Below are 27,274 nucleotides of genomic sequence, written 5' to 3'. Positions count from 1 at the left end.
AATCAGTTTATTTCTGTTATTATTAAATTATTTATGAAGTTATTTCTGGTATACCCATTAGTGCATCACAAATTTAACAACATTAACATTTTAATATTTTAACATTATAGCCATGATGGCTTTTAGAAAAATGTACTATAGGACTGTGATACTTTTACTTTTATACTTTAAGTAGTTTTGAAACTTTAAAACTAAGTAAGTACTTTTACATTTTTAAATAGTAAAATGCTTAAGTTAATACTTAATCAGCTTTTACTGAAGTATTTTATTAAACCCTAGTATCTATACTTCTCCCTAATAAGAGTAATAACCGCAACAAAGCACAATATGATTTAAAATAAAAGAGAAAAAATGGTGATTTGCTCATGTAATCAAAAACATCATTGTTTAGTATAAATGATCATTTTCATTTATTTGGCTTCATACCAAAAGTAGGTTATTTTGGCAATTTTGTCTAAATAACTTTGGTCACTGTATTTTTGGGCTGTGGAGAAGTAAAACAACATTCTCTGAATCTCCATCAAAATTTATAATAGAGTTGTTCTGATGATTGTGATCCAGAATTGATCATGAAATATGAGAGCTCACTGATGCCTCTGTGGCTGAATGCAATCAGATCCTTACAGCAAAGCTCCAACCCAAATCCTTCCAAATGAGTTGAGTCTTTATCAATATCCTTATCAAGCAGATGATTTCAAACTTACACATCTGCAGCCAGTTTCCTCAGACATGGATTAAACCTCGTTTTGGACTAAACAGCATTTTAAATGAATATTTTTCACACAACACAACAGAAAAAGGCAATTTTACGACCAAATCTTTCTTTACAGTGTGACGCAATCAATCATATTTTAATAAACTTATTTGGTCTCACATAAAAATATCGACTGAAAACAAAAAAAACAGAACAGGCAAAAGAAAAAAAAACAAAAACAGTGAACTGAACAGTGAAATACAAAACAAGCTCAAGTACATCAGACTGAGGAATAAAACAGGAGTGGGAGAGGACTTCTTCTTCTCTAACTTCAGTAAAACGTGAAGCTTTAGGAAGACAGTGAGCGCACTTTCACTTCTTTCTTTCTGAAACAAGGGAATAAAAAATCACTTGTTTAATCTCACGTTTCGTCCCGTTTGGTTGTGTTTTATTTATTTTTTGTTTTTCTCTTTTTATTATTATTATTATTATTTATTTCACACATTAAGCGTCAGTGTCCATAAAGCCATCATCATAATCTTCACCATAACACGGCTTAAATAAAGTCAGCTCAGAGTGTGTAGTGGAAATGAGCACAGTCTCAGGCTTCCCTCGATAATTTAAGGTTTGGGGGAAACATGATGAAGGAACGTCTGATTGAGGGAATCTGGAGACGGCGGTTCTGGGCAGGGAGGTCCGGTCCGGTCGGGCCGGGTCACAAGCTGTCGTTCTTCTGGGTCCAGGGTCTGGAGCTGAAATGGCCGTTGGTGCCGTTCTCTCGTTTGGGTGAAGCTGAGTGACTTTGGTTCGTTTCAGTTTCTTCTTCTGAGCTGCTCTCGATATCACTGCGGACGTCTTTAGAGACCTGCAAACAAAAGGAAGCGTGAGCGGCGGTGACGCTACATCGCTAACAGCCAACATGAAGTTTTTACACTATATTTAGTATTTCACTAAATATTACACTATATTTATATTTAGTATTTACACTAAGTTTTTTACACCAAAACATTATGACCTGATTTGATGATACAGAAACGTGAGTAATGATCATTGTCTTATAGGCTGTGACTGAAATGGCTCCCTATTTACTAGTTAGGGCACTATTGAGTACGTCAGCCATTTTTCTTTGAGTATCCGAATCGTAAGAGGGAATTCAAATGTGATTTTGAGGGCACTAAAAACTCCCATAATGCATCATGATTTATAGTAAACATCGCTGATGATCAGCTCAGAGCTTCACTAACTTTAATTCAGAGCTCAGTTCAGTGTGTTTATGGAGTTTTAAACAAAGTTTAACCCTTTCTCTCACCTGTGTGTGTTTATGTGTCCGGTGCTGGCGCATGATAATGATGAGGGCGTGTCTGAATTCACTCCTGTTTTACCACTACTTAGTGAACTACATAGTGTCTCCCTAAATAGCGCAACACTAAAGAGGGAGTAGGGAGCCGTTTCGGTCACAGCCATAGTCACACTAGTAGCTATACAGTAGGAACAGGGGTGTCGCAATGTTTTTTTCCTTTCTAAATACAGCAGATCTCACCAATAGGTTAAATAAAAACTGTTATTCTTCAAAAATATTGAGACGAGTCAGACACGTCTTATAAGATATAACTGGTATGTAGGGGAGGAGTAGAGACACTTACTGCTGAGGAGAGGAAAGAGAAGAGCTCTACAAGACCATAAAAGCTTAGGGAGCTTAGAGGCGCTTAGGGAGCAGAGAGAAAAGCGAGAGATCTCAGTCGGGAAAGAGCGATAGAAAGACAGCAACGACCTTCCGAAGAAGAAGAAGAAGAAGACGAGGAGAGGGAGGGAAAGAAGCCTGTGGAGAAGTTCTGCAGTGGAGAGAGAGAGAGAGAGAGAGAGAGAGAGAGGGAGGAGGAGGAGGAGGAGGAGAAGTCAGAAGGTGGAAGGTTGTAAAAACTAAAGAGAGAACAATGGAAGCACAAAACTGATAAAATATTTATAATATATTTATATACTTTAGCACACTAAAGTTGGGTTCCTCACCTTTCCCCTCATCAGGGCTTTGAAGGCGATGCGGGCGATGAGGTAGGACCAGATGATGTGCAGAACCTGCAGCACCAGCAGCAGCGGATTAAAGACCCACCAGGAGGCGTACGGCCCGACGATCTCCCAACTCTCAAACATCGTACTGTTCAGAATCCTGAAACATTCAAACACAACTTATACTTCAAAATATAAAACATACAGCTCCAGTTCTAATATTCAATTAGTTAAAACTTAGTGTTCAGCCCCTTCTGATAAAAGCACTCAGCTATTTTTATTTTAAGTTGCAGACGATGCTGACACAGCTTTTCTTTTCTTCCTCTGAGACGAATGTGTGGTGTTTTGGTGTTTACTGCATGGATTTAATTGATTTAGATGGAAATGCTAACTTTATTGAGTTACTGTCCAGGCACTTGCTTTATATATCTGAGCCGTGGTAAATATTTCACATCCGTAGAATTATATAATAAAAACTTCTAATTTCTTCCTAATTTATTTTTCTAAACACAGTGTATGTTGTGTGCAAATATTTAATACGAGAAGTAAAGATCAATTTGTTTTAGGTATGTTTCTCCCTTAAGAAAACAAAAAAAACACTTGTCATCTTTAATTTAGGAACAAATTTAAGGTAAAGAAGCTATATGATCACGTACATTGCAGTTATGTAAAAAATACTATTTTGAGATGGATGTGTGTACAATGCCTGCTGTTTTTTTTTAATGCAATCATAGATTAATAAATCTTAAAATCTGTTCCAGATTAGATAGAATAGAAAGCAATGGATGCAACTTATTGAAAATAGATAAATTCAGTGTTCATTAGAAAGGTTCTTCACAAACATGAACACCACTACAGTTCCAGAACAGAACCCGTGTCTCTGGGACCTCCAGTCAGTAGAACAGCAGGGTATTGGAACGCAGGCGGTGGGTTAATGGCTCTCTGGCGCGGCGGTTAAGTGGTGAACGTGCTTTAGGTCGGGTTCTCGTGCCCATTGTGAGTCGGCGTGCTGTCAGCGCCCGCTGCCCCCTGCCCTCTGGTATAGATTTCAGTCTGCGGTGAGAACAGCAGGGCTCGAACCCAAAACCCCGGACACTGAATCCACCTGCTCGCGTTACCGTCCCCGCGTGAGCAATCTGAACCATTAACCCACACGCTTTAAACAAGCACCTAACTGAGCTTTTACACACTCACGCACACGGGCACGCTCACGCGCTCACGCCACCGTGCACACGTACTCAACCAATACCTGCACTCGTTTATTCATAAACACTAAAAACATTTAAAAAAACTTAAATAAAATCATAAAATAAAGCATGTGCACCATGAATTCCTACTAAAAAAATGAGTACACTCAGAGCTAAAAACTTTTATTCTCATTTGCAATTTCAATGCATCACCTCTAGGTGACACTAAAACACATTAGAAATGCACAAATAAAATAAAGCTGGAGTGGGGGAACACATTCACATATTCACACCTTTTAATTTATTTTTATTTATTTTTGTCCTTTTATTTATTTGTTTTATTACTTATTTTACTTTTGGCCTTTTTTCTCTTTATTTTATTTTTTATACTTTTTAAACATATTTTTATTTATTTTAATTACATTATTTACCTTTTAATAATTTTGGTGTTATTTTAGTCCTTTATTTCTTTGATTGTGTTTATATTTTATTATTCTAATTATTTATCTTTTTGTTTTATTGTTTTACATTTTAGCCCGTCTGCATCTATTGTAATTAAATTAAATTATTAAGTATATATATATATGTATAGTTTTGTAGCTTAAACATCTGAAATGACAAATTCCGTATTTAAAGAATAGTCGCCTGATTCACATTATTTTAGTGAGAACCTGCAAAAATGGAGATTGAGTCACTGCAATAAAGGTCACAATATTTGCTGCAAAAACAAACATATTGGGGCAAAAATGAAGCCTTTTCTTGAACTACACAGCATTTTGTAGAGATATTTTTCAATAAAAGAAAAATCTAATCTAGAACTTAATTGTAAGTATCTCTGGATAAGGGCATCTGCTAAATACATTACATTTAAACGTAAATGTAATTGTAATTATAATTATAGTTTTAACTGTTTGACAATAATTCTGCTTTTCAAGACATAATAGCAGGTAAAACAATCTACAGTATATTATCTCCAAAACAAAGCTTATTTTTACAGTACTTTGTTTATAATAATACAATTTAAGACCTAAGATAACATCAGTGGATGAGCTTTGTGTGCAGGAAGAAGACCCCCCCCCCCCCCCCCCCTCTTCACCGATACCCACCAGAAAGGGTAAATGATCAGCCTGGTTCCAAAGAAAGCTGCACCAAACACCACAAACAGGAAGTCACACAGACGCTGGTATTTGGCATAGTTCGCCAACTTGGCAGCCTGTTAAAAGAGAAGTACAACGATTAACCGACACAAACACAAACAAACAAACGAGAGTCTGATCGAGCTCTGAGACTAAAAATTCAGATTCAGCTCAACCCCACAATGGAGGAAATAAATGAGAGTGTAGCTCCATATTCCACACTTTCACTTTGCTCAACCAATCCTGAACTCACAAAGTATTATTCATTAAAATGGGCCAACGGGGGTTCAAATTTCACCCAAAAAAAAACCCAAAACAATAATAATAATAATAATAATAATAATAATAATAATAATAATAATAAAATAAATAAATAAATAATAAAAAATAACTAAATAAAAATGTATTATATAAAACATGGCCAATCAACATGGCACTAATCACTGCCTGGACCCCGAGGCTGCAGCCTAGTGTAGCTTGTGCGTTAATTTCACCCCTGCATTCATGCAGCAGATTTCTGTGACACATTTCAATGTTTAATAGAGAAATATAAAGGTGCAACATCACTAAAGAAAACCACTGTTGTACCAACTAGAGTGCAATTTAGTAGAGCTGTGTATTTGGCAATAACCTGACTATACAAAAGGGCTGTGAGAAAATATCGATATACTCAATCATTATTGCTGTATCATGATGCGCATCATAGCAGCAGGCTTTTGCTGATACACAACCCTACTGTACATGAATTATTTATGTATATTTTTATACATATATATGTTATAATATATTAGAATCCTGTAAGAAGGACGGTTATAGTCGTACCTCTAAGAGGAAGTCGGACGTGTCGTGAACGCACAGGACGAGGCTGCCCACCCGCACCATGTTGTTTGCGTATGAGAAGCTGATCAGGCTGACTGTGGCCAGATGATGTACAAACATGATAAGAAAGTCCTGAAAAACAGAGAAATTACAGTTTAAACACTGAACGCATTACATCCAATTATACCACAGTTAGTTCCGACCCTGCAATGTGATTGGCTGAGAGGAGTTTTAGTGTGAGTACCGTTATAAGCCGGTAATGCACTGTAATCGAAGCTCTCCATGTATTACTCCACCACATACAGATAACCTAGCAACCATGCAGCAGCGCTTACAAACCAAATAGTGCAGCTACAAACAGAGCAGCAATGGAACTATTTTAACTGGCGGAGTTTTTATAACCAAACAGATCCTATTTTCTCCTCCTCTTTAACTCTTTAAAATCTTTCAATAAACAGTGAAAATGGAACTGTGGTATAATCACAAGCAATAATACTCTCAAACAGCAGTACCAATATTACATTTTATAGCACGAACCTGTACAAGTCTATTATTGCTTTAATGTTTCTGGACACTCCTTCTTAAGGGGCTGGGTGTCCAAAAATATTGTCACAATATCTCAGGGTATTTATGTGATAACAATATTCTTGGCAATATATATATATATATATATAAAAACATAAAAGTGAAAAATATTTCATTCATTCAATTATAAATTTCAAAAGTATACTGCTGCAACAATATAAATGTAAAATATAATGGTTTTAAACATTCAGCAGAAACAAAATCTGTTAACGTTTATCTGTTATTTGATTTTGTGTGAAATAAGTAATACGAGTAATAATGTTACAAAATAAATAAATGTAACAAAAATAATGTGATGTAACAAAAAATGTAGCACATAATCACACAATTGGCTGTAATTATTTTTTGTTATTTTTAGGACTGAAACTTTTAATAATGTATTTTAAAATATAAAATAAAAGAATCAATGTAAGATCAACACAATGGGATGCACACACGTACACGCTCAAACACACACACACAAATCTAACTCAGTGAGGCACACAGTCTCTGAATGAGGAATGGTGGTAGTGAGATATCAGGTGGGAACTACTAACATCCTCTTCTGCTCCGTTTAAAAAGTGAAAGTGTGGTATAGCAGGTGTTTCCTCCTCCCCGGAGTCACGACTACCCAGAATGCTTCACTCTACAGCTACTGATACTGATCCTGCCCAGCTCTGAACAACAGAGCAGATCAGGTACTGAGAGTGAGATCTGAGGTTTCTGCACCGGTAATACAGGAGGATAATGAGTAATATTGTAATATTTATATAATAGATTAGATCCTAAACCAGGGGCTATTAAAATATGTTAAAAAGTAATTATATTCAACTGGAAATAACTTAAAATCTTTTTTTTTTCTTGCCTACATTCTTAATTTAAGGATTTATTATTATTTAAGTATTATACATTTATAATGTGGATGATCACATGATAGTGAGGATAAATAATTAAATCAATAAACAGGTAAATAAACTAATTAATAAATAAATGAATGATTATAATTATTGCTGAAACAAAAATTAGTAGACATAAAACACAAAAATATTAAAATGATAATAATAAGTACAAAAAGAGAAAATAATACATTTTTCATCTTCAGCTCTTGTTCTGTACTAATTTTTTGTCTAATTTTTATAATAATTCAGATTAACTTCTCTTTTCACTTCACTTTGCACAGATTTTACTTAATAGTGAAAAATCTAAGATATGTCTTTAGTAATTTATTTTGTACTTTAATTAGTTACAAAGGAAACTAACTACTTTTTAAATTATATACTTTTTAATTAAGTGATTTATCATACTATTTTAAAATGTTAAAATAACACAATGCAAGCACATCATACTTACAATAATAAAATTTCAATTAATTATATCACACAATAGCAATAAGCTGCAAATAAAATATAAACCCTATAAATCTATCTCTCAGACCAAGACTGGAATAAATCGTTTTATTTGAGTTTATTTGGGTACTGGCTGCAGCTCGATTTGACTCGCTGCGTCTCCTTGAGTTGAGGTTAAGCAGCGATGCAGTGATGGAAATGATATGAAAATTCACTTCAAACAATTACATCAGACCATCAGACTCATTTACAAACCACGCCCACATCCACTCTCTCTCTCTATTACACATAATCACCTTTTAATCATATAAAATCATATAAAATCATTTAACCTTCAGTACATACAAATACATTCTAGGGTTGTTAATCACTTAAATAATAATAATATTCCCACAACTGGATGTGATTAATAACATTTTTACTTTTTAGGACTGTAATAATGACACACATAATCACATATAATCACCCCATACAGCTCTGCTCAGGTAGCTCCGCCCCCCACTGTACCACCCACTCTGTTTAAACTGCTTTTCTAAACACTACTGAGAGTAAATGTACAGTACTAATCCCCCCTGAGACCCAACAGGCATGATCTGTCCACACACACACACACACACACACTACAAAAGACTAGTAAAAACAGGCCAAAAACACACCTACACACACTCGCACGCTGTGTATCTGACAGCTGTTGTTTCGCTGTAATCAGAGCACCATCATCCTCCATAGAAAATCATATAAAAAAGCACAATATATAAGAATTAACTCCTGTTAACATCAACTCAATGTTAACTTGTTTATTTCAGCTGAAGTTAAAGTTAAATATTTACAGATCTATCCCATTTTAGATGATGTTAAATCCTCAAGATCATATTTGCAACTCTGATGCTTCGCTGATGCTAGCTAATGTTAACATTACATTTAGAAAACGTCTAAAACGTTTAAAACGTCAACATTAAAAAGATGTTAACATCTAGCTGACGTCAACTAGACTGGAGAACTAGAACTCCTTGAGCAAAGGTTAGTTAACTACAACTGGGACGACACAGGCTGTAAAACGCAAAATCCGCCGGAGATCCTATTTAAACCTACAGTATAGTCCAGGTCCAGAAAGTAAAAATCCACTCCGGGGTTCACTGGATTTTTACTTTTAACTAGTGTAAACAGAACTGTTCTAAACATCTAAACACCTACCTATCTCTATTGTACTTGACTGGTGGTGTTTTTTTTTCTCCACAGACTAATTCTAACTATTTGTTTCTTAGCTCTGAATTACTGGGTAAAGTATATAAACACTGATGTGTTATTCACACAAATAACACAGGAATGAACTGCATGCTGTTCCTAGCACTGTTAGTTATCTCCTATCTGAGAGACGAGATGGCATCGCTGCCCGGCTTCAGCTCTGCTCTGCCTGTGGGCGGTCCCAATCCGAGGTGGGCGGGGCCATGCATACTAATTCACGGGTTGATTTGATGTAGATAAAGGTGCTTTTCCTGATCAACTCTGATCATTTTTCTGAATATTTTTCTACTTTTACTAGCTGCTGCAAAACAATGAGACAAAAGAGGTTGAGGAAGAGTTTCATCATGTGCAGCATCAAATACACAAAGATCGCTCTAACATCATTCCTGCACACATACGAAATAGACAGACAGCTGTCTAACTGTCTGAAAGGAAACAAAGAGCTATTATTACACCACACAAACCCAAACACCAGCCGCTCACAAATCCCCCTCACACACAGCCCAAACCCAAGTATTTCAATTATTCTATTACAGTTAACATTCCCGCAGTCACATGACTAATCAGATTTCTGCAGATCAGTCCTGAAGGGAATACAGCTCATATCACCAGTCTGACCTGACCTCTCCAAACACACCTCTCTGTACGACCTGAATAAAGTCTGAGTTTTATTAAACAGCAAGATTAAGCTCTATAACACAAGCCGTCCCATAAACCATTGCTGCCGACATCATCGTTTCATCTTTACGACGCCATAAAGCTGAAAGATTCCTGGTAAAGATCACCAGGGCAAAGTTCTGCCTCTACAACCCCAATCTACTACAACCAAACCCAGAAACAACACAGCACACAGTCTGATATATGGACAAAAGTATTGGGACTCCAGATCAATCAAATCAGTAGCTTTGTCCTAAAAAACTTTTAAAATACATTCAGAATTAAGTTAAGGTACTAATACAACATTTAACCTGTTGAAACACTCTCTTTGCTGTCCAGGAAAGAAGTATTTTTCATTAGATTTCTGAACAGCACTGCTGTGAGAATTTGATTGCATTTAGTGATTGCCAAAAACAGGATTGAGTTCCAGTAACAGGAATGAGTTCCCGTAACAGGAATGAGTGCCAGTAACAAAAATGAGTTTCAGTAACAGGAATGAGTTTCAGTAACAGGAATGAGTTTCAGTAACAGGAATGAGTTCCACTAACAGGAATAAGTTCCCGTAACAGGAATGTGTTCCCATAACAGGAATGAGTTCCCATAACAGGAATGAGTTCCCATAACAGGAATGAGTTCCCGTAACAGGACTAAGTTTCAGCAAGAGGAATGAGTTTCAGTAAGAGGACTGAGTTCCTGTAACAGGAATGAGTTCCCGTAACAGGAATGAGTTCCCGTAACAGGAATGAGTTCCCGTAACAGGAATGAGTTCCCGTAACAGGAATGAGTGCCAGTAACAAAAATGAGTTTCAGTAACAGGAATGAATTTCAGTAACAGGAATGAGTTTCAGTAACAGGAATGAGTTCCACTAACAGGAATAAGTTCCCGTAACAGGAATGAGTTCCAGAAATAGGAATGAGTTTCAGTAACAGGACTGAGTTCCCGTAACAGGACTGTGTTCCCATAACAGGACTGTGTTCCCATAACAGGACTGTGTTCCCGTAACAGGACTGTGTTCCCGTAACAGGAATGAGTTCCCGTAACAGGAATGAGTTCCCGTAACAGGAATGAGTTCCCGTAACAGGAATGAGTGCCAGTAACAAAAATGAGTTTCAGTAACAGGAATGAGTTTCAGTAACAGGAATGAGTTCCACTAACAGGAATAAGTTCCCGTAACAGGACTGTGTTCCCATAACAGGAATGAGTTCCCATAACAGGAATGAGTTCCCATAACAGGAATGAGTTCCCGTAACAGGACTAAGTTTCAGCAAGAGGAATGAGTTTCAGTAAGAGGACTGAGTTCCTGTAACAGGAATGAGTTTCAGTAACAGGACTGAGTTCCCGTAACAGGAATGAGTTCCCGTAACAGGACTAAGTTTCAGCAAGAGGAATGAGTTTCAGTAAGAGGACTGAGTTCCTGTAACAGGAATGAGTTTCAGTAACAGGACTGAGTTCCCGTAACAGGAATGAGTTCCCGTAACAGGAATGAGTTCCAGTAACAGGAGTGAACACAGCAACCTGAAATATTACACACTGCGTGGCATTATGGTGTTAACTGTGTATTTCTTATAGTGATGTAAGATCTATTGCTTTGATTTCAATAGTAATAAAATTAAAAAAATATGTAAAAATAACAAATAAATATAATATGAGAATGTTTGGATCAAATGTGTCTAGCTTATAAAAATGAAAACTTCACAGTTTAAACTGTTACTGATTATAAAAGAATAAAAATAGTTAATATAACAAGCGATGATACGGTCCAGTGCAAAGGGCAGAGCCTGCGTGGAGGTGTGTGTATGTGTGTGTGTGTGTGTGTGTGTGTGTGTGTGTGTGTGTGCGTGTGTGTGTCAGTGGGTCATTCTAATGTTCCAAACACACAGAGCTGTTCCCAGTGATGCCACAGCCATCTGTAACTGGGACCCAGTACACGTAACAGGCCTTATTCTATGGATGTGTATGATGTCGCTCCATCTCCTACATTACTCAGTGTTAGGGGTGCAACGATACACTCGATTTCACAGAATATGATAATTTGGACAGATATAAATTATGAAAATAACGATGCACATATATTTTTCGTTATTTTTAACTACACAAACAATGCCAAATGCATCTTTATAAATTAATGAAAGCAGAACTGTAATGAAGTAAATGTCAACAATCCGCTTAAATAGATTTTCCGTGCATCTTCAATGAAATATTTCCATTTTAGTGGCTTTAATTTACTTTAACTCAGCTGCTTTTCAAGTTAAAAGTGATCTTATATTTAACTTCACAAAAATTTCCAAAATCTATTGTTTCTTTTGGCTTGTGAACGCTGGGTGGTCGAAGTTACACTGTGCAGGCCGCCCCGTTCCCTCTTGCCCGGCGACTGGCTGCTGATTGGCTTAAAAAATGTGATTGACAAAAAGCAGTTGAGTGATTGGTTTCAGTCAAAAATTATTGACACATCCTCCGCCCTTTGCTCACGCCCACTGGTTCTCCAGCCTGCACTAGCGGAATTCTGACCTCTGGTGTTCAAACAATGCAACTGCATGAGCTGCCCCGTGGTGGTGTGTAATAAGATGAGGGTTGTTATACATACTGATAAAATTATATTAATAAAATATTAACAGCCAGAATAAAATGAAACACACAAGCTCTGACACACACTTACTTTTCTTTTGATGTCTGTAAACTGGGAGAACATTAGAGACCAGTAGAAGGCCAGTTCTGTCACATAGTAGTGATACAGACCAGGAGTGAGCACCTACCAAACACACAGACAGATAACGTAAATATCAGGACGCTGCGGGACATCAACATCACACAGATACCATAAAAATACTGTTACAGTGCACACACACACACACACACACACACACTCTGCAACACTGCAGATCAGATTTCCTCACCTGATATGGGTAATTATACCAGCACTGCCGCGTGTCCCACATCCAGGGAGACTAGAAATACACACACACACACACACACACACACACACAGTTAATACAAATGTTTGTTTATTTTCCATTCTCCCTACAGAAACTACTGACGATAAGCAGTATCATGGCTACAGTTCCCTGCAGAAATATTGGCACCCTCACTATAAATATCTCTATAATGACGGAAATACAGGTGATATAATGTACAGGTGTGTTACAGTAGTAAGGTTAGTGCAAATACAGTATGTATCATCATTTATATGTGCATCTTATTGCAAATTGCCCAATAAACCACTAATTACACATTAATAACTACTTAATATACATTCATATTCATTTATTACACATATATAATCACTGCATAAGCATAATTAATTGTATAATGCATTAAGCTTCCAAAAGGTTTTTTCAAGGTTTAACCCTGACCGACTAATCGTTTATCTCCCTCTGCCTCGCACTAATCGGCTACCCCGCTCTGCCTCGCACTAATCGGCTACCCCGCTCTGCCTCGCAATAATCGGCTACCCCGCTCTGCCTCGCACTAATCGGCTACCCCGCTCTGCCTCGCACTAATCGGCTACCCCGCTCTGCCTCGCACTAATCGGCTACCCCGCTCTGCCTCGCACTAATCGTTTATCTCCCTCTGCCTCGCACTAATCGGCTACCCCGCTCTGCCTCGCACTAATCGGCTACCCCGCTCTGCCTCGCACTAATCGGCTACCCCGCTCTGCCTCGCACTAATCGGCTACCCCGCTCTGCCTCGCACTAATCGTTTATCTCCCTCTGCCTCGCACTAATCGGTTTCATGTGCACTGTGGTTCAGCAGCTGGTAAAACTGCAGTCACTTTATGGTCTATATATTTAGTGGTTCATAATGCATGTATAATAACTGGAGCTTACCTGCCACAGGAAGCAGAACCCATAGGTAAATATACACAGATAAAACGTAAACCTCCACCTGCAGCAGAATCACATCAAAATACATGAATATAAACTGCAAATGTAAACAATTTTACAAAAATAAAAAATGCCCTTAAAGCTTCAAAGTAAATAACAAAAACCTGCTTTCAATAAAGTATACTGCTGTTATAACATGAATTTTTATTGTTTTAAACATTATAATGATATTATTGTGTTTGATACTATATGGCACACCACTAACACACACCACTAACACACACCACTAACACACACCACTAACACACACCACTAACACACACACTTAAATTCGTATCTGGAACCTGTCCAGGTTGAGAGCGACACTGACAACAATCCTATCACAGTAATCTGCTCAGGCCGCAGCGGGCGTGGGGGGTGGAGGGAGGGATGGATGGGGGGTGGAGGAGGTGGAGGTGGTGCAGGGTTACGTGTAGGCAGGTGTGGAGTAAAGACCAGCAGCAGGACCTACATGCTCTCGCAGAACTTGGTTCTTGTGCTGGGCTTATCTTGGTTCCGCCGGTGTCGGAACCATCGCTGGATCTTTCGCACGTCCCAGTCCAACTGCTTGGAAAGCCCATCCAGCTTACGTGAGTCTGGGGACTTCAGGAGACAAATCAAACTTTTCATTAAATCACCTCCCATCACTGAACCCACTTTATATTATTCATAGTTCAGCTAGTAATAATTCACTGTACTGTAGCATGAAATAATAAAGTGATAAAGCTGGAATTAACCAGTTTTAATATCAACAGCTATAAGATCATGACCTAGTAAACAACGTTAATTATGCTGATCAAACATCACCCAAATATTACAAATATTTGTCCACTTTGGGCCAAGAAAGTTCTGACCCCTCAAGGCATAAACCCAACAAGACCTCTGAAGGTGTCCTGTGGTATTTAGCACCAGGACTAACGTTTAGCAGCAGAGCCGTGAGTGAAAAATAGCCTAATAAATGGCTGATTTTAACCATGTCCATACGTTCTAAGTTCAAAAGGTTTAAAGTGCTGCCACTATAATCGGGAGATCGCTGGTTTGAATCCAAGTCATGCAGCTTGCCATCAGCTGCCGGAGCCCTGAGAGAGCAAAATTGGACTGCGCTTTCCTCTGAGCGTTAGCGATGTGATGCTACTCAGCAATGCTGTATCAGCAGCAGTTTAAAAAGAGGCGGAGTCTGACTTCACATGTATCGGAGGAGGTGTGGTGTGTGCTAGTCTTCACCCTCCTGGTGTTGTGGCATCACAGACGCAGCCTTGTGCTGATCCACATCACCCTAGGAGTGATGAGGGGAAAGAGAGAGAGCGTCATCTACTGTACTGTACCCACCCAGAGAGAGCAAGAACAGTTGTGCTCTCTCAGGGCTCTGGCAGCCAATGGCAAGCTGCATGAACAGGATTCGAACCAGCTGGACCACTCAGAGATGGGTTTGGTATCCTCAGTTCTAATACATCTTCTGTATTCAAGTGTTGTGAGGAAGAAAGACAACATTTCAAAGTGGAAAATGATTTACCGCACAAAGTTTTCTTTGTTTGTTTTAGAATGTGTCCCAGGCCTGAAATGCATTCAGCATATAAAACATCATCTATATTGGGTTTATACTGTGTGCAACTAAATAAAAGCTATTGCAAAAAACACTGAAATTTGTGTGGGACTGGATAATCAATGCTGTTCACCTTACTGGTTCTAATGTTAAGAAAACTAAATACCACAGCAATGCTAACGCTAAAGCTGTTCACCTGTAGTCAGAGTGGTTTCACAGCTTGGCTTGATTTGCCCTCTGATGTCACAGGATATTGGAAAAGGAACCCCTGCATTTAACAAAGTGCTCTGAACTTGACCCCACTGTCACGGTAATAGTAAACCTTCCAAGACGGAGCGTCGTTTTTCCAGTCTGTGCAATAGGCCAGATATGGATGGAGTGGTGTGTGAACACACACAATAAAAGAGAAGGTTTTATGCAATAAAACACAAAAGGCATGGGTGTGTGAGGACCATAAAGCGTGAACCTAAGACCCAGGAACACAAAAAGCAGGTTCTTGCTAAAGGTTGGTCTTATCTTATGTCTGTTTGCCACTAGACGAGTTAAGCAACTGCTTGGGGCTCCTGAAGGCTGACAATCTTCAAAACCATAGTAGTGGCAATGAATAAAAATGAACTTAAAGGGACCCCATTTAACTGCACTCACTCCCGTTACATGTGGCGTGCATAAAAACAATGCTAAGTTATCCTTTTCAGTGGTTTTAAAAAAAAGAAAAGAAAAAAAAAAAGAAACAAGGCTCAGCTTTACCTTTGTTTCTGATGTAAACACTTTTTCTAGGATGGCGTTTGGCTGGGCTCTCCGGATCACCTCACTCTGGATCTGTAGGATGTTTGCGCAGGGTCCTGCTATAAACCTACAAAACACATCAAACACAGCTTTCAAAAACACAGATACAACACAACAGATATCTACATAAAAGTCTCAACAGAAATTTAACAAGTTCTCAACAAATTTTCCAACAGAAAGGCCGCAACAGAAAAATCACAAATAAATGTTCCTAACAGAAATTATCCAATATACAAAGTTCAACATCAACACAATGTTCCCAACATAGAAAAGTAACAACCTTTACAACAAAGTTTACAAAGTTCGCAATAGTTCTCGACAAGGGTTCTCAGCATTAAGTTCTAAGCATAAAATATCCCAAAATAGCGCTTTCAAAACAGCATTCCCGACAGAGTTCTCGACAAGGTTTCTCAAACATAAAGATCTCAACACGACATCCTTAATTTTTAAAAGAAAATTCTACAATAAAACAAGTTCTTCATTCTTAATGGCATGAAATTCTCCAAATGCATGATTGCAGGGGTGGGCTAGGGGAATTATTAACTTCCAAAATTTAGCTGACTAAGTTAAGTAAAGCTAATCTAAGTAAACAAAACTGTAATAAAAAAAGACTTTATTTTAAAGTAAAACGAGAGCTGGATATCAATCTACACAGATTTCTCTCTTGAAAACTGTTCATTTGGGTGAGAAAAGCATCTCCGTTAAATTACAGTAAGCTTAGATTCCCAAATTACCCCAGCACCAAGGCTGGAGCATTAGCATTAGAGGCTAACTGCTCTGGCAGTGTTAGCCGGGGTTAGGAGCAGGCTACAGGCCGATTATACTCCCCTCTGAATTGGGAAATGGCGGTAAGCAGCTAATGCTAATGCTAATACTGCTCCATCCTTGGTGCTGGAGAACTAAACTGAAACTTCACTGCTTCTTAATACCTGACTGATATTGAATGATGAATTAATTCATAAGGTGCACTGATGATTTTTGAGAAAATTCAAGTATTTTAAGTTCGACTTACAATAAAGTTAATGTCAGGTGAATCATCAATGAAAGTGCCATCATGAGCTCATAATTCTAGCAGGAAGGTGATTTCCACACTGTGTCCAAAAACCTTCACTCTAAACGCCCTTCCTCTTTCTCCCTCACTGGTGAAACATCCTCCGTCCACGTCCGGGGGGTCAGGAAACTATAGGCACACTGATGAAGTGAATGGTACCCTGGAGGAAAATGCAAATCCTGCTGTGCGATTTCCTTTCGGTTTCTGTGGAGCTTATCTGACCTGTTGGCGACGGTGATGGTGAGGTCAGGGCTGGGGGCGGGGTTAGATCTGGGGGCGGGGTTAATAACGAGATTGGCAAGCTTTTCTCCATTTCCTGCATTTTCCACATTTCTGAATTAACGGTGAATGTGCTGCCTGAAAAGGAAATGAGCTTACCAAACGCCTGCACCAAACACTGGGCTTAGGATGATGCAACTATACACCGAGGAGTGTGTGTGTGTGTGTGTGATTGGCTTTCAGCTATTCTGAGAATGAAATGAACACACACACACCATGGTGACGAATAGCTGTCTATTTGCATGGCTTGAGGGTGTGTATTTTTATTTTATTTTAAGCTGGAAGCAAACGAATTGAAATGAAATTAAACAAAATTTGGTAACATTTAAAATCTCTATAATCCACATGCAGGCCACAAATTAGGGGTGGGGCAATTACACTAGAATAAAAGTGCTTAAAAATAAGAGTTTAACATTGACACCCTCACTGACTTTATAGGTTTGCTCTAATTTTCTATAATCTTCAGATTAATGATCATTGTATACCTGTAACAAACTCTATATAACAATAGTAATAGGTACTTTTACCAGTGGTGTCAACAATAAAGTGTTATCACACGCAAACTTCACCAACAAATGATTTTTATTAACACAAACAATTTTAAACGCTACAAAGTTTGGCTCCATTTTCCTCCACTAATTCACTTTTTATTAATAAGTATTTTATTTAGTAAGGTAAAAACAGCATCAATACTTCTACGTTCAGAAATACTTTTATTTAGATTACTTTTTATGCTGAAATATGGATTAAATCTCATAATAAACTCTCAATATCAGATCAGGAGCTTCCCTTACTATCTTTAATAAACTGAAGACAGAGTGTGGGGACGATAGAAAAGTGTCTATTGTGCTACTTACCTTCTATCATTCCTACCGTTTCTACAGTAATTTCATCAATTATTCATGCGAATATATATAAAGTAGGCTGCGATGAAATGTATTGCCGTTGTCACTTTAAACACATAAACTGGGTTTATATAAGTGATATGAGGGTCACGCGGGGACACGCCGGTTTGCGTCATGCTTTACGTTACTAAACTCAAGAGAGCTGAACAATGGAGACGCATTGTTCTTTTAAAAAATGAGCTACTGCATCTACCTCATCTGTTTTCATTTGATATATTCACATATATATTTTTGCATTAAAAGGTAGTAATTCTCATTTGTGAAAGTTTGGTTTAATGTCACTTTGAGATAAAGTTGGAAAAAAGTAAGCAATGATATTATTTTGTTATAAATATTTTGATATATATCGTTATCGTGATATTAAAAATTCCACATCGTGATATTTGATTTTTCTCATATAGCTCAGCACTAATCAACACCATTCTCAATTTCCCAGGTAGGTGTTATTATTAAAGGTCAGGTGAGAAACTGTAAACTGGAAAATCACCTCAGATTAGCATTAGCTGGAATATGGAAATACCCAGCCTCTATTTCTGAACATTCAGCCTCTGTTTAAAACCACAGTAATACAGACACAGAGCCACCAGATGCAAAACCGTGACCACAGGTGCAGCAGATCCAGGTCCTGCAGTAGCGCAGCATTAGAGCAGCGCAGGACGAGTCCGGCTAGTCCTGTTCCACAGCAGCAGAGCTGCTACAATTCATCAGGAGAGCACTGGGAGCTGTGGAATCTGTCACACACCATAAATAGAGCTTCACAGACTGGGTTTTAATTTAGAACAGCAGCAGAAAAATACAAAACACTGCTGCTCAGCTGAAGGTGCTAAATTTAGCAGGTTCTGGTCCTGTTATTTACACTATTCTGACCCGCAGGTCTCGCTAACAGCTCGCCGCGGCTAACAGCTGGAGTTGGAGCTGCGCTATTAGTAAACAGTCGTACTCTTCACTCGACTCAGTGGAGCGCTTACCGAGAGCCCTGTATCACCCAGATCCACAATGTTTTGGACAACATGCCGAGAGTGTGATCACTAAGGCTACAATCACATCACAAGCTGATTACCCTGGTTATCAGTGCCTCCCACAAACTAACACGCGCATATTTTCTAAACATTCCATTGAGGACTGAGCTCGTACCGAAAAATGTTCCAGCATTTAAATACAGTGTTTGGAGAATGAAACTGAAACACCTGTTTTTAGATTAGATATTGATTGTGGTGACGAACAGTTCTGGTGGAAACAGGAGAGTTGAGGTGCACATTGAATTCTGTGTGATTTGATCAGCCGTGGTTTAATGTTTTTTGGATACAATCCGGGTTAGCACCCGAACATCCCTTTCAGACAGCTTCCTCTTACAGCGTCCACAGTTAATCCTGTTGGATGTGGTTGGTGCTTCTTGGTGGTATGCTGACATTACCCTGGATACCGTGGCTCTTGATGCATCACAAAGACTTGCTGTCTTGGTCACAGATGCTCCAGCAAGACGTGCACCAACAATTTGTCCTCTTTTGAACTCTGGTATGTCTCCCATAATGTTGTGTGCATTGCAATATTTAGAGCAGAACTGTGCTCTTACTCTGCTAATTGAACCTTCACACAGCTCTTATTAAGATTAAGATTAGCCACCAGGCTGCTTCAATTTAACTATGAAACCTAAAATCCCACACTAAAATGATGACAGGTGTTTCAGTTTCATTCTCCAACCCCTGTATATATACATCGTCCAGCATTATGTGAAACCTAACTTTAGCACATTAGCATGCTAACAGCACCAAAGCAAGTCTTTGGCGATCAGACCTCCTATTTTAAGCAGTTCTTTCAACAAAATCAAATAATAAACAAAACTACTGTTCTGTTCATTGACTGTCAGCACCGAAACCGCCAATTAAAAAGAAAAGACATCAGTCCAGTCATTCCAGTACAGACTGCATACCACCCAGCACTAAGAGCCCTGGAGGAGTTCCTGCTCCGTTACACAGTGAGTGTCTTCAGGCTGAGGTGGTGTGGAGGGACATTTCTCCAGCCTGACTCATCTCTGTACTCTTGAGTAACAGGTCTCCTCGAACCCTCACTGGGGTTTAGTCATGACTGCTGTTCAGCACACACTCCTGGATCTGTGTGTGTGTGTGTGTGTGTGTGTGTGTGTGTGTGTGTGTGTGTGTGTGTGTGTGTGTGTGTGTGTGTGTGTGTGTGTGAATGAGTGTGTGATAGACGTGGGTGTTTTTAATGCGTAGGGGGTGAGGGGGTGTTTAGTACAGGCACGTACATATATGGTCATGTTGAAGCCTGACTCCACCATGTGCTCGTATGATGACACCTCTTAGGAAATAAAGCAGAGGATACGAGAAGAACCACTAAAACCAGTGTCTCAACATACAGCTCTGAAAAAATAAAATAGAAAATAAGAGAGCTCTTAAAAATGATGATTTTCTTTGATTTTACCAAATTGAAAATCTCTGAAATATAATCAAGAGGAAGATGGATGATCACAAACCATCAAACCACCAAACTGAACTGCTTGAATTTTTACACCAGGAGTAAAGCAGCATAAAGTTATCCAAAAGCAGTGTGTAAGACTGGTGGAGGAGAACATGATGATGCCAAGATGCATGAAAAACAAAAACTGTGATTAAAAACCAGGGTTATTCCACCAAATATTGATTATTTCAACAATGTTCATTTTACTCAAACATACAAATAAACACAAATCCTATATCATTATTATCAAATATTATTGAGGCGATGTCCGTTTATTGTACGATAAGTCGATAATGAAATTACCTATCTATCTATCTATTGTGACAGGTCTATATTACAGGGCTATTTATTTAACAGTATCATTATCCTGCACTGTTTCTCTGATCATGTCCGCAGGTTTAACTCCACCGCAGGAGATCATCAGCGTCTCCGTCACTGCTGATGAATAAATGAATGAGTCTGCAGGAACACTGCTGATCTCACTCTGGCCCGGGGCATGATGGGAAACGGTGCTCCCCCGCCGGGGATCAGGAGCAGCCAGCCGTTACCCCTCCCTCATCACCCCCGCCTCCTGCTGAAACCCACCACAACTCTCTCTGGACCAACTAGCCTAATTGGGTCGCCTGGTGATCCGCGCCAGCCCGAGCCGTGCGGGCACGGTGAGTCACGGCTGGGGAACGCCCGCGCCCGCGCCGCTCACTGCCGCCGGAGACGCTGCCAGATCAGTATCCTCAAAAAGTAAACATCAGGTGATAGACTCCCCTGAGAGAGGGGGCAAGCAGCCGCAGGGGGGCAACAAGCTGCATCAATGGTTGTCAAGCATTAGAAAGAGATTCAGCACCGTAATCATGACCTGTAATCATCAGTTCATACACCAGTACATTGTTTTTAGGACTTTGTCATGACCTTTCCGTGCCTTTTGCGGCCGATTTTAATGACCATACGACCTTTTAAACATCAGTACAGACTAGGACTGCAACGATTAGTCAATATAATCGTCAATTATGTAAATGTATGAAATGCTTACTCGTTTATTCATTTATTTATTTATTTACTCATAATCTGTCCTTATGCATTGCTCTCAACACTAGAAGGACACTATAGGAGGAAAAGGGCATGATACATCTGATATATGTGAAGTTAGACTGTCTTTTCTAACTGCTACCAATTCAGCATTAGTACATTTAATTTCTATTTTTTCCTCATTTTTCCCCCAATTAACACGGCCAATTACCCAACTCTATCACTAGTGACGCCCTTACACCAGGAGGATAAAGAAGACTAGCACACGCCTCCTCCGATACATGTGAAGTCAGACTTCACCACTTGCTCTTTGAGCTGCTGCTAATGCTTTAGCATTGCACAGTAGCATCACAGCACAGCGCTAACGATTGGAGAAAAGCTCAGCGATACATTAGCTCACAGGAATGATGATGGGAAAGAGAGAGCGCCATCTACTGTACTGAACCCACCCAGAGAGAGCAAGGCCAACTGTGCTCTCTCGGGGCTCCAGCAGCTGATGGCAAGGTACATGAACAGAATTTGAACCTGTACACAACGCACCAAAGTACACTATAGGAAGCATAGAGGAGTAAACTCATGATTGGTTTCGTATAGATTTGATTATGTCCACTATCTACAAAAAATAACTTAAATAACTCAAAATAAAATATTTTAGGTGCTATACCTTTCAGTATTTAAATATTTTATTTTAAGTTGTTAGGATTCTACAATCCCAAATCAGTATGAATCATATATATATATATATATATATTTTTTTTTTTTAGATATGTTTTATCTGCTTTAGGGGTAATAACATGTTAAAAGCCCCTTATAATTATGTGATTCTAAACACATTAAAATTACTCTGCAACACAGAGGCTCTATGTTAACCATGCGCAGAAACATCTGAGCACTGAGGCATCTGGGATGGTCATCACACAATAGAAATAATGTTTTCTATTGTCAGATTCAATATTCAATCAATATTCCTGATTTGTTTGGGAAACAAATATATAGTCATGTGCTCTGGACCAAAGATATAAAAATAAATATTAAATTATCCACACAGTTATCAGCAACCAACGCAAAATCCAGGTTCAGACTACGTCATGGTATAAAGTTGTGTCAGTACACGTCTGTGACTGGAATGTGTTGCAGGCCTGAAATGCAGGAATGCACGTCTATTAACAAATGAAATGAAACGGAACAGACAAAATATAATGGGTTCAAACTGTCAAACATGATGAAATATATAAAGTCCAGGTGAAGAAACATGCATTTTAATTTTCTCTAATTTGAAATGTGTTTTTTTGTCAGAAGGATCAAATCTGCTCTTTTCTCCTGGGAAGGTAAATGTCGTGCACCTTCATGCGTAACTCGTTTTATAAAGTACGTAATTAGACCTCCAGGACCAGGCTGGATCTTAGAGGGTACCTTTATTGGGCTGTACTGACTGTACTCGAACGCTATCCTGTGAGTTAGAATTGCAGCTAACCGGCTCTAACCCTGCCAAGCCTGGTTGTTAGCATTGCGGCTAACACCCATTCCAACCCTACCAACCCCAGCTGCTGTGTCTGTTAGCATTGTGGCTACAACCCTGCTGAGTGAAGCAGTTGGCATCACAGTTCCAAACCTTGCTGAGACACACTGTTAGCATATCGGTCGCCGTTAGCATTTTTTTCTGTTGCATTTTCAAAGACCTCTTTGTAGTATGAGTGGGTTAAAAAAAATATCTCATATCATTTAATATAAACCTATGATCAATCTTTAAAATGAGTCTTTCAGCAGAGCTGGAGAGCTAGCTGCAGCCAGTAGTTTCAGACCAGCGCTAAGAAATTCTGTAGTTTTAGAGAAGCTAATGTTAGGGTATTTTTAGTTTTTTCCACAGTTACACCTTAAATTCCACCTTAAATGCACTAGACCAGCAGATGCAAAACATGGCATGGCTTCAGAAAAGCTATAGTTAGCAACAGTTTTTTTCGCACTCAATGTTACTAGAGCCTGCTAGAGTAGTTTAACAAGATGTTTTTAGCAAATTCATATCTTTTGAGTTTAGCAAACAAGTTAGCATTTTCTAATTTGGACCTGTGGAGATGCCCAGCCCTAATTTTAGTACCATATAAAATGCTTTTAGCTTTGTTTTCTCAAAAAAAAAAAAAACTATATGATGTTGCTATTTAGCACTGTTTCAAGTGTAAGGGTCTTTTTTTTTTGTCATTTATAGAATCATACTGCATCAACTACATGTCCGACTCCAGAAAGTTAAACCCTGGACTAGTCCTAGCTTTAGAAGGAAGACATGCTAAATTTAATTCAATCCAATAATTCTACTAGAAAAATAAAAATAAAAACTCGCAAGAACCATCAAGCTTGGACCACTGAAACACACACTCAAATACCCCCTTAGAAGAAACACACAAACACACTCCCACCTCATACAGTGTAGGTACTTTTAGGTTATATGTATTGTGAATATATTAAGTATTAAGTATAGATCAGATTCAGTCTGACCTGAAAAGACCTCACTGAGCTCTTGTACGGGTCTGATCTCAGCTGATAGAGAATCTAAAGTTAGCTACTGCTAAGTATTCTATAGGTTTAGCCACTTTTAGCTCCACAAACAGCCGAGTTTAGAACTAGCTGAACTTGAAATTAAAAGCATCTAAAGACTCCAGTGTAACTGGAAGAGCCAGACATCATCTTTACCTTCAACAGGTTCCTCCAGTGAGCACTTCTTCTTACTGGTAGGTACACCAGTTAGCTCCAGGCTAAATCATACCACAAGCTGTCATGCACTGAGGGACCTATTGAACCAGTTTTTTTTGTATGTCAACACTGAGTTTACTGACAGGAAGGTAAACCTTTAGCATGCCATCCATCTGCCAACCAGCTGTCAACCTTAAAAATTGATTCTTCACACTTTAAAGATCAAACAACACTGTATTTGTGAAATATCTTCATAATTATATGGTTAAAATATGGCTAAAGAAAGTCTTTCACAGGGTTTGGTCTAAAGATGCACTGAAATGAAACCAGTTTGGCCGAAACCAAAACCGAACTAAATGGAAATTCGTCTGAAAACACATTTTTTATTAATCTTGCCAATTACTTATCATTAAAATATTTAAACTGCCTCAAAGAAAAAGCAATTCCAAACCTACCTTTTTTAAATATTTACTGAATGCTGAACAACAGATTAAATATCCTTGCAGATAAACAAACAAAACACATTATGTTTATATCAGAAGTTGACCCTATTCTAATCAGGAAATGATGTTAGCCAGAGCTAATCAAGTCCACTGCAGTCATCCTATCAAATATAATTAAATTTCCAATTATCAACAACCATCATATTTTGATCATAAAATTTACCTCAGCAGTGCTACACAAGTCACACCTGTGAAATTTACGCAGAGCTGGAAAACAGGCAGTTTAAGAAGAGTGCGTAAACTGTGATACTAAGCGTGATAAGTAGTGAAGATTTTTTTCAATTTGTGTGTGTCAAGAGTTAAAATGAACTTAAACTTGCATTCATTTAGAATGTGGGCTTCAGGTGAATTCTAAGTTGGTTGCTAAATGTTTTTATTGGGATGCAGTTGGGCTTCCCAAATGCCCATCATTACAGCCCACCTTAATGCAACCTTAGGCCTCATGTGTGGTGTACAAACCCAGATAGTGCCCAGGTGTAACTCCTCCTAGTCTCACCTGTTGGGGTCAGCCCTCTGGCCTCTATATGTGGGGCCAACATGGAACCTGTGGACTGAACTTTCTAGTTCCTACTAGGACTGTGTATTGCCTAGAACCCTGTGATATGATTTTCATACATCACAAATTGATATTTAGCAATATATTGTGATTCTGTAAGCAAACAATATATATAGAGAATTACTAAAGGTAAGAAATTCAGGAAGAAACTTGCAGATGGAGAGAGAAAGAGAAAAAGGATAGAGAGGGGCGGTGTGGGCTCAGAAATGCCCCAGGGTAGAATGCTTCTTCCTGGGGTTGGGGAATCTTAGGCTGCCCGCCACTTGTTTTGGTAGTTTAACTGTTAGCCAACTATTGAACATCCAACTCCACAGTATCAATAATACTCAATATAAAGCCAGTGTAAACTCATAGCTAGTCTCTAGCTGGCTGGTTTTACTCCATTACTCTACGTTATGACCCAAGCTATATAGCTAACTAGTTAACTCTTTAATCTAAACATTTGCTTAGATCAAATGTTGGAACAATAACTTCAGTAGAGATATTACTGTTTATGCAACCATAACAGCGACATCTGAAGCTGTCTATTGTTTGTTTTTGATAGAGTACTGCAATAGTTACCAAATATCAGTATTTTCCAGTTGGGCTATGCACACATCCCTCCCACATGGGCATGTTATCTGGGTAGGTAACGTGTTAATGGTAGATGGTAGATCTCCAGAAAGCTACATTCTTGTAAATCTGGAATCTGGAGTTTTGGAGGCCCTCAACAATGGTCAATTATACAGTCCACTACTGGATCACAAGACTGATAAATACTTCTCTCTCTCTCTGCCTCAAATCCTGCTCTCAACAACAGCCAGCCTCGCCTCTAAGGCATGCTTTCAATTATAGGTTGGCATGAGTGCATTATGAATGAGTGTGCCTGGCTGAATTTATAAAACTGTTCACTGGCTAAAAGTCTTAAATTCAACTGTCTTTTTAGTGACTTAAATTCAACTGTCTTTCTTGGTTAGTCTTACATTTATCTGTCTTTTTTCAGTTAGTCTTATACTCAACTGTCTTCTTAGTTACCTAAGCTAGTTAGGTTATATTCTTGGTTTATAAAGTATTAATGGAGTAAAATACCCAATTTGGACTCAAATTAAACAGATACAGAGAGCTAGAGTCTAGCTATGAGTTTACACTGGCTCTATATTGAGTATTGTTGATATTGTGCAGTTGGACGTTCAATAGTTATCTAACTTCACAGTTACACTACCAAAACAAGTGGCGGGCAGCCTGAGCTCCCTCAACCCCAGGAAGGCGCACTCTACCCCGGGGACACTTCCAAGCTCACACCGCCCCTCTCTCTCTCTGGCTCTCTCTTTCCCTCTCTTTCTTTCTTTCTTTCTTTATCCGCAAGTTTTTTCTTAAATTTCTTGCCTTTAGTAATCCTCTGATGTCTGATGAGAGAAAGGTAAATAGGAATAATAGGAGGAGGAATAAACAAGCACCCAAAACACACAAAAACCCTACCTTTCAAAGAATATCCTTACGACGAAGATCCCCAAGGCCAAGGGCAAAGCTCTGAGCAAGTGGCCGGCTTTAGGGTACTCCACCCCGGGCGCAGGATCCGCCAAGTCCGCCCAAGTTACATTGTGAGGAAGCCAGAACCTCTCGTCCCAAAACCAGTCGACCAAAGCGGCCATGATACGGAGAAAAGTCCCCAGAAGAGGGAGAATTAGTACCTGAAGGGGAAATAATATTAAAAATAATAATAATAACACTAATAAAGAGGCGAGGGAGCTATCCGTCCGCCTTCCAGCAGCAGCAGCAGCAGCAGCAGCAGCGCCGAGCCCGAACCACCATTGAAGTGTTTCCAACCCGTGATGGAGCCCGGAGGAGGAAGTACGGAGCTCCGCCTCGGCCCGCGCTGCTCAGCTACTGCTGGAGAAAACCCGAAATCACAACCTTATTCATCCAGAAAACACAGCTCAGATCATTTAATATACAATATTAATACATTTATACCA

The 27,274-nt window shown here is 38.9% G+C and overlaps 1 protein-coding gene across 2 annotated transcripts; it reads right to left on the bottom strand.

Annotated features, from left to right (window-relative positions):
* Window positions 1–804: 804 nt before the first annotated feature.
* Window positions 805–27,186, bottom strand: cers5 (ceramide synthase 5). 2 transcript variants are annotated; one of them, XR_002651586.2, is made up of 11 exons: window positions 26,778–27,186; window positions 15,804–15,909; window positions 13,986–14,116; window positions 13,478–13,535; window positions 12,548–12,598; window positions 12,310–12,402; window positions 5,844–5,972; window positions 4,992–5,098; window positions 2,702–2,858; window positions 2,338–2,526; window positions 1,470–1,559 (listed from the first exon to the last, which is right to left on the bottom strand). XR_002651586.2 is itself a non-coding variant. In XM_022682180.2 (10 exons), exons 1-10 carry the CDS (start codon window positions 26,948–26,950, stop codon window positions 1,410–1,412), a joined length of 1,155 nt encoding a protein of 384 aa, XP_022537901.1. In that variant the 5' UTR covers window positions 26,951–27,182; the 3' UTR covers window positions 805–1,409. The 2 variants fall into 2 exon arrangements, 1 of the variants encoding a protein (XP_022537901.1); XM_022682180.2 differs by lacking the exon at window positions 2,338–2,526 and having other exon boundaries at window positions 805–1,559; window positions 26,778–27,182.
* Window positions 27,187–27,274: the final 88 nt, after the last annotated feature.

The sequence above is a fragment of the Astyanax mexicanus genome, chromosome 24 (assembly GCF_023375975.1).
Source record: "Astyanax mexicanus isolate ESR-SI-001 chromosome 24, AstMex3_surface, whole genome shotgun sequence".
Classification (NCBI taxonomy): Eukaryota; Metazoa; Chordata; class Actinopteri; order Characiformes; family Acestrorhamphidae; genus Astyanax; species Astyanax mexicanus.
Note: the sequence above shows the minus strand (reverse complement) of the source record. Positions and strands in the feature narration are given on the sequence as shown.

Excerpts from the sequence above, each read along its gene's own strand:
- cers5 (XM_022682180.2), bottom strand. The coding sequence starts at position 26,950 with ATGGCCGCTTTGGTCGACTGGTTTTGGGACGAGAGGTTCTGGCTTCCT. Across the intron at positions 5,973-12,309 it reads TTACAGACATCAAAAGAAAA|GACTTTCTTATCATGTTTGT; the intron begins GTAAGTGTGTGT and ends TCTGTTTTTCAG. Across the intron at positions 2,859-4,991 it reads CTGATCATTTACCCTTTCTG|GATTCTGAACAGTACGATGT; the intron begins GTGGGTATCGGT and ends TGAATGTTTCAG.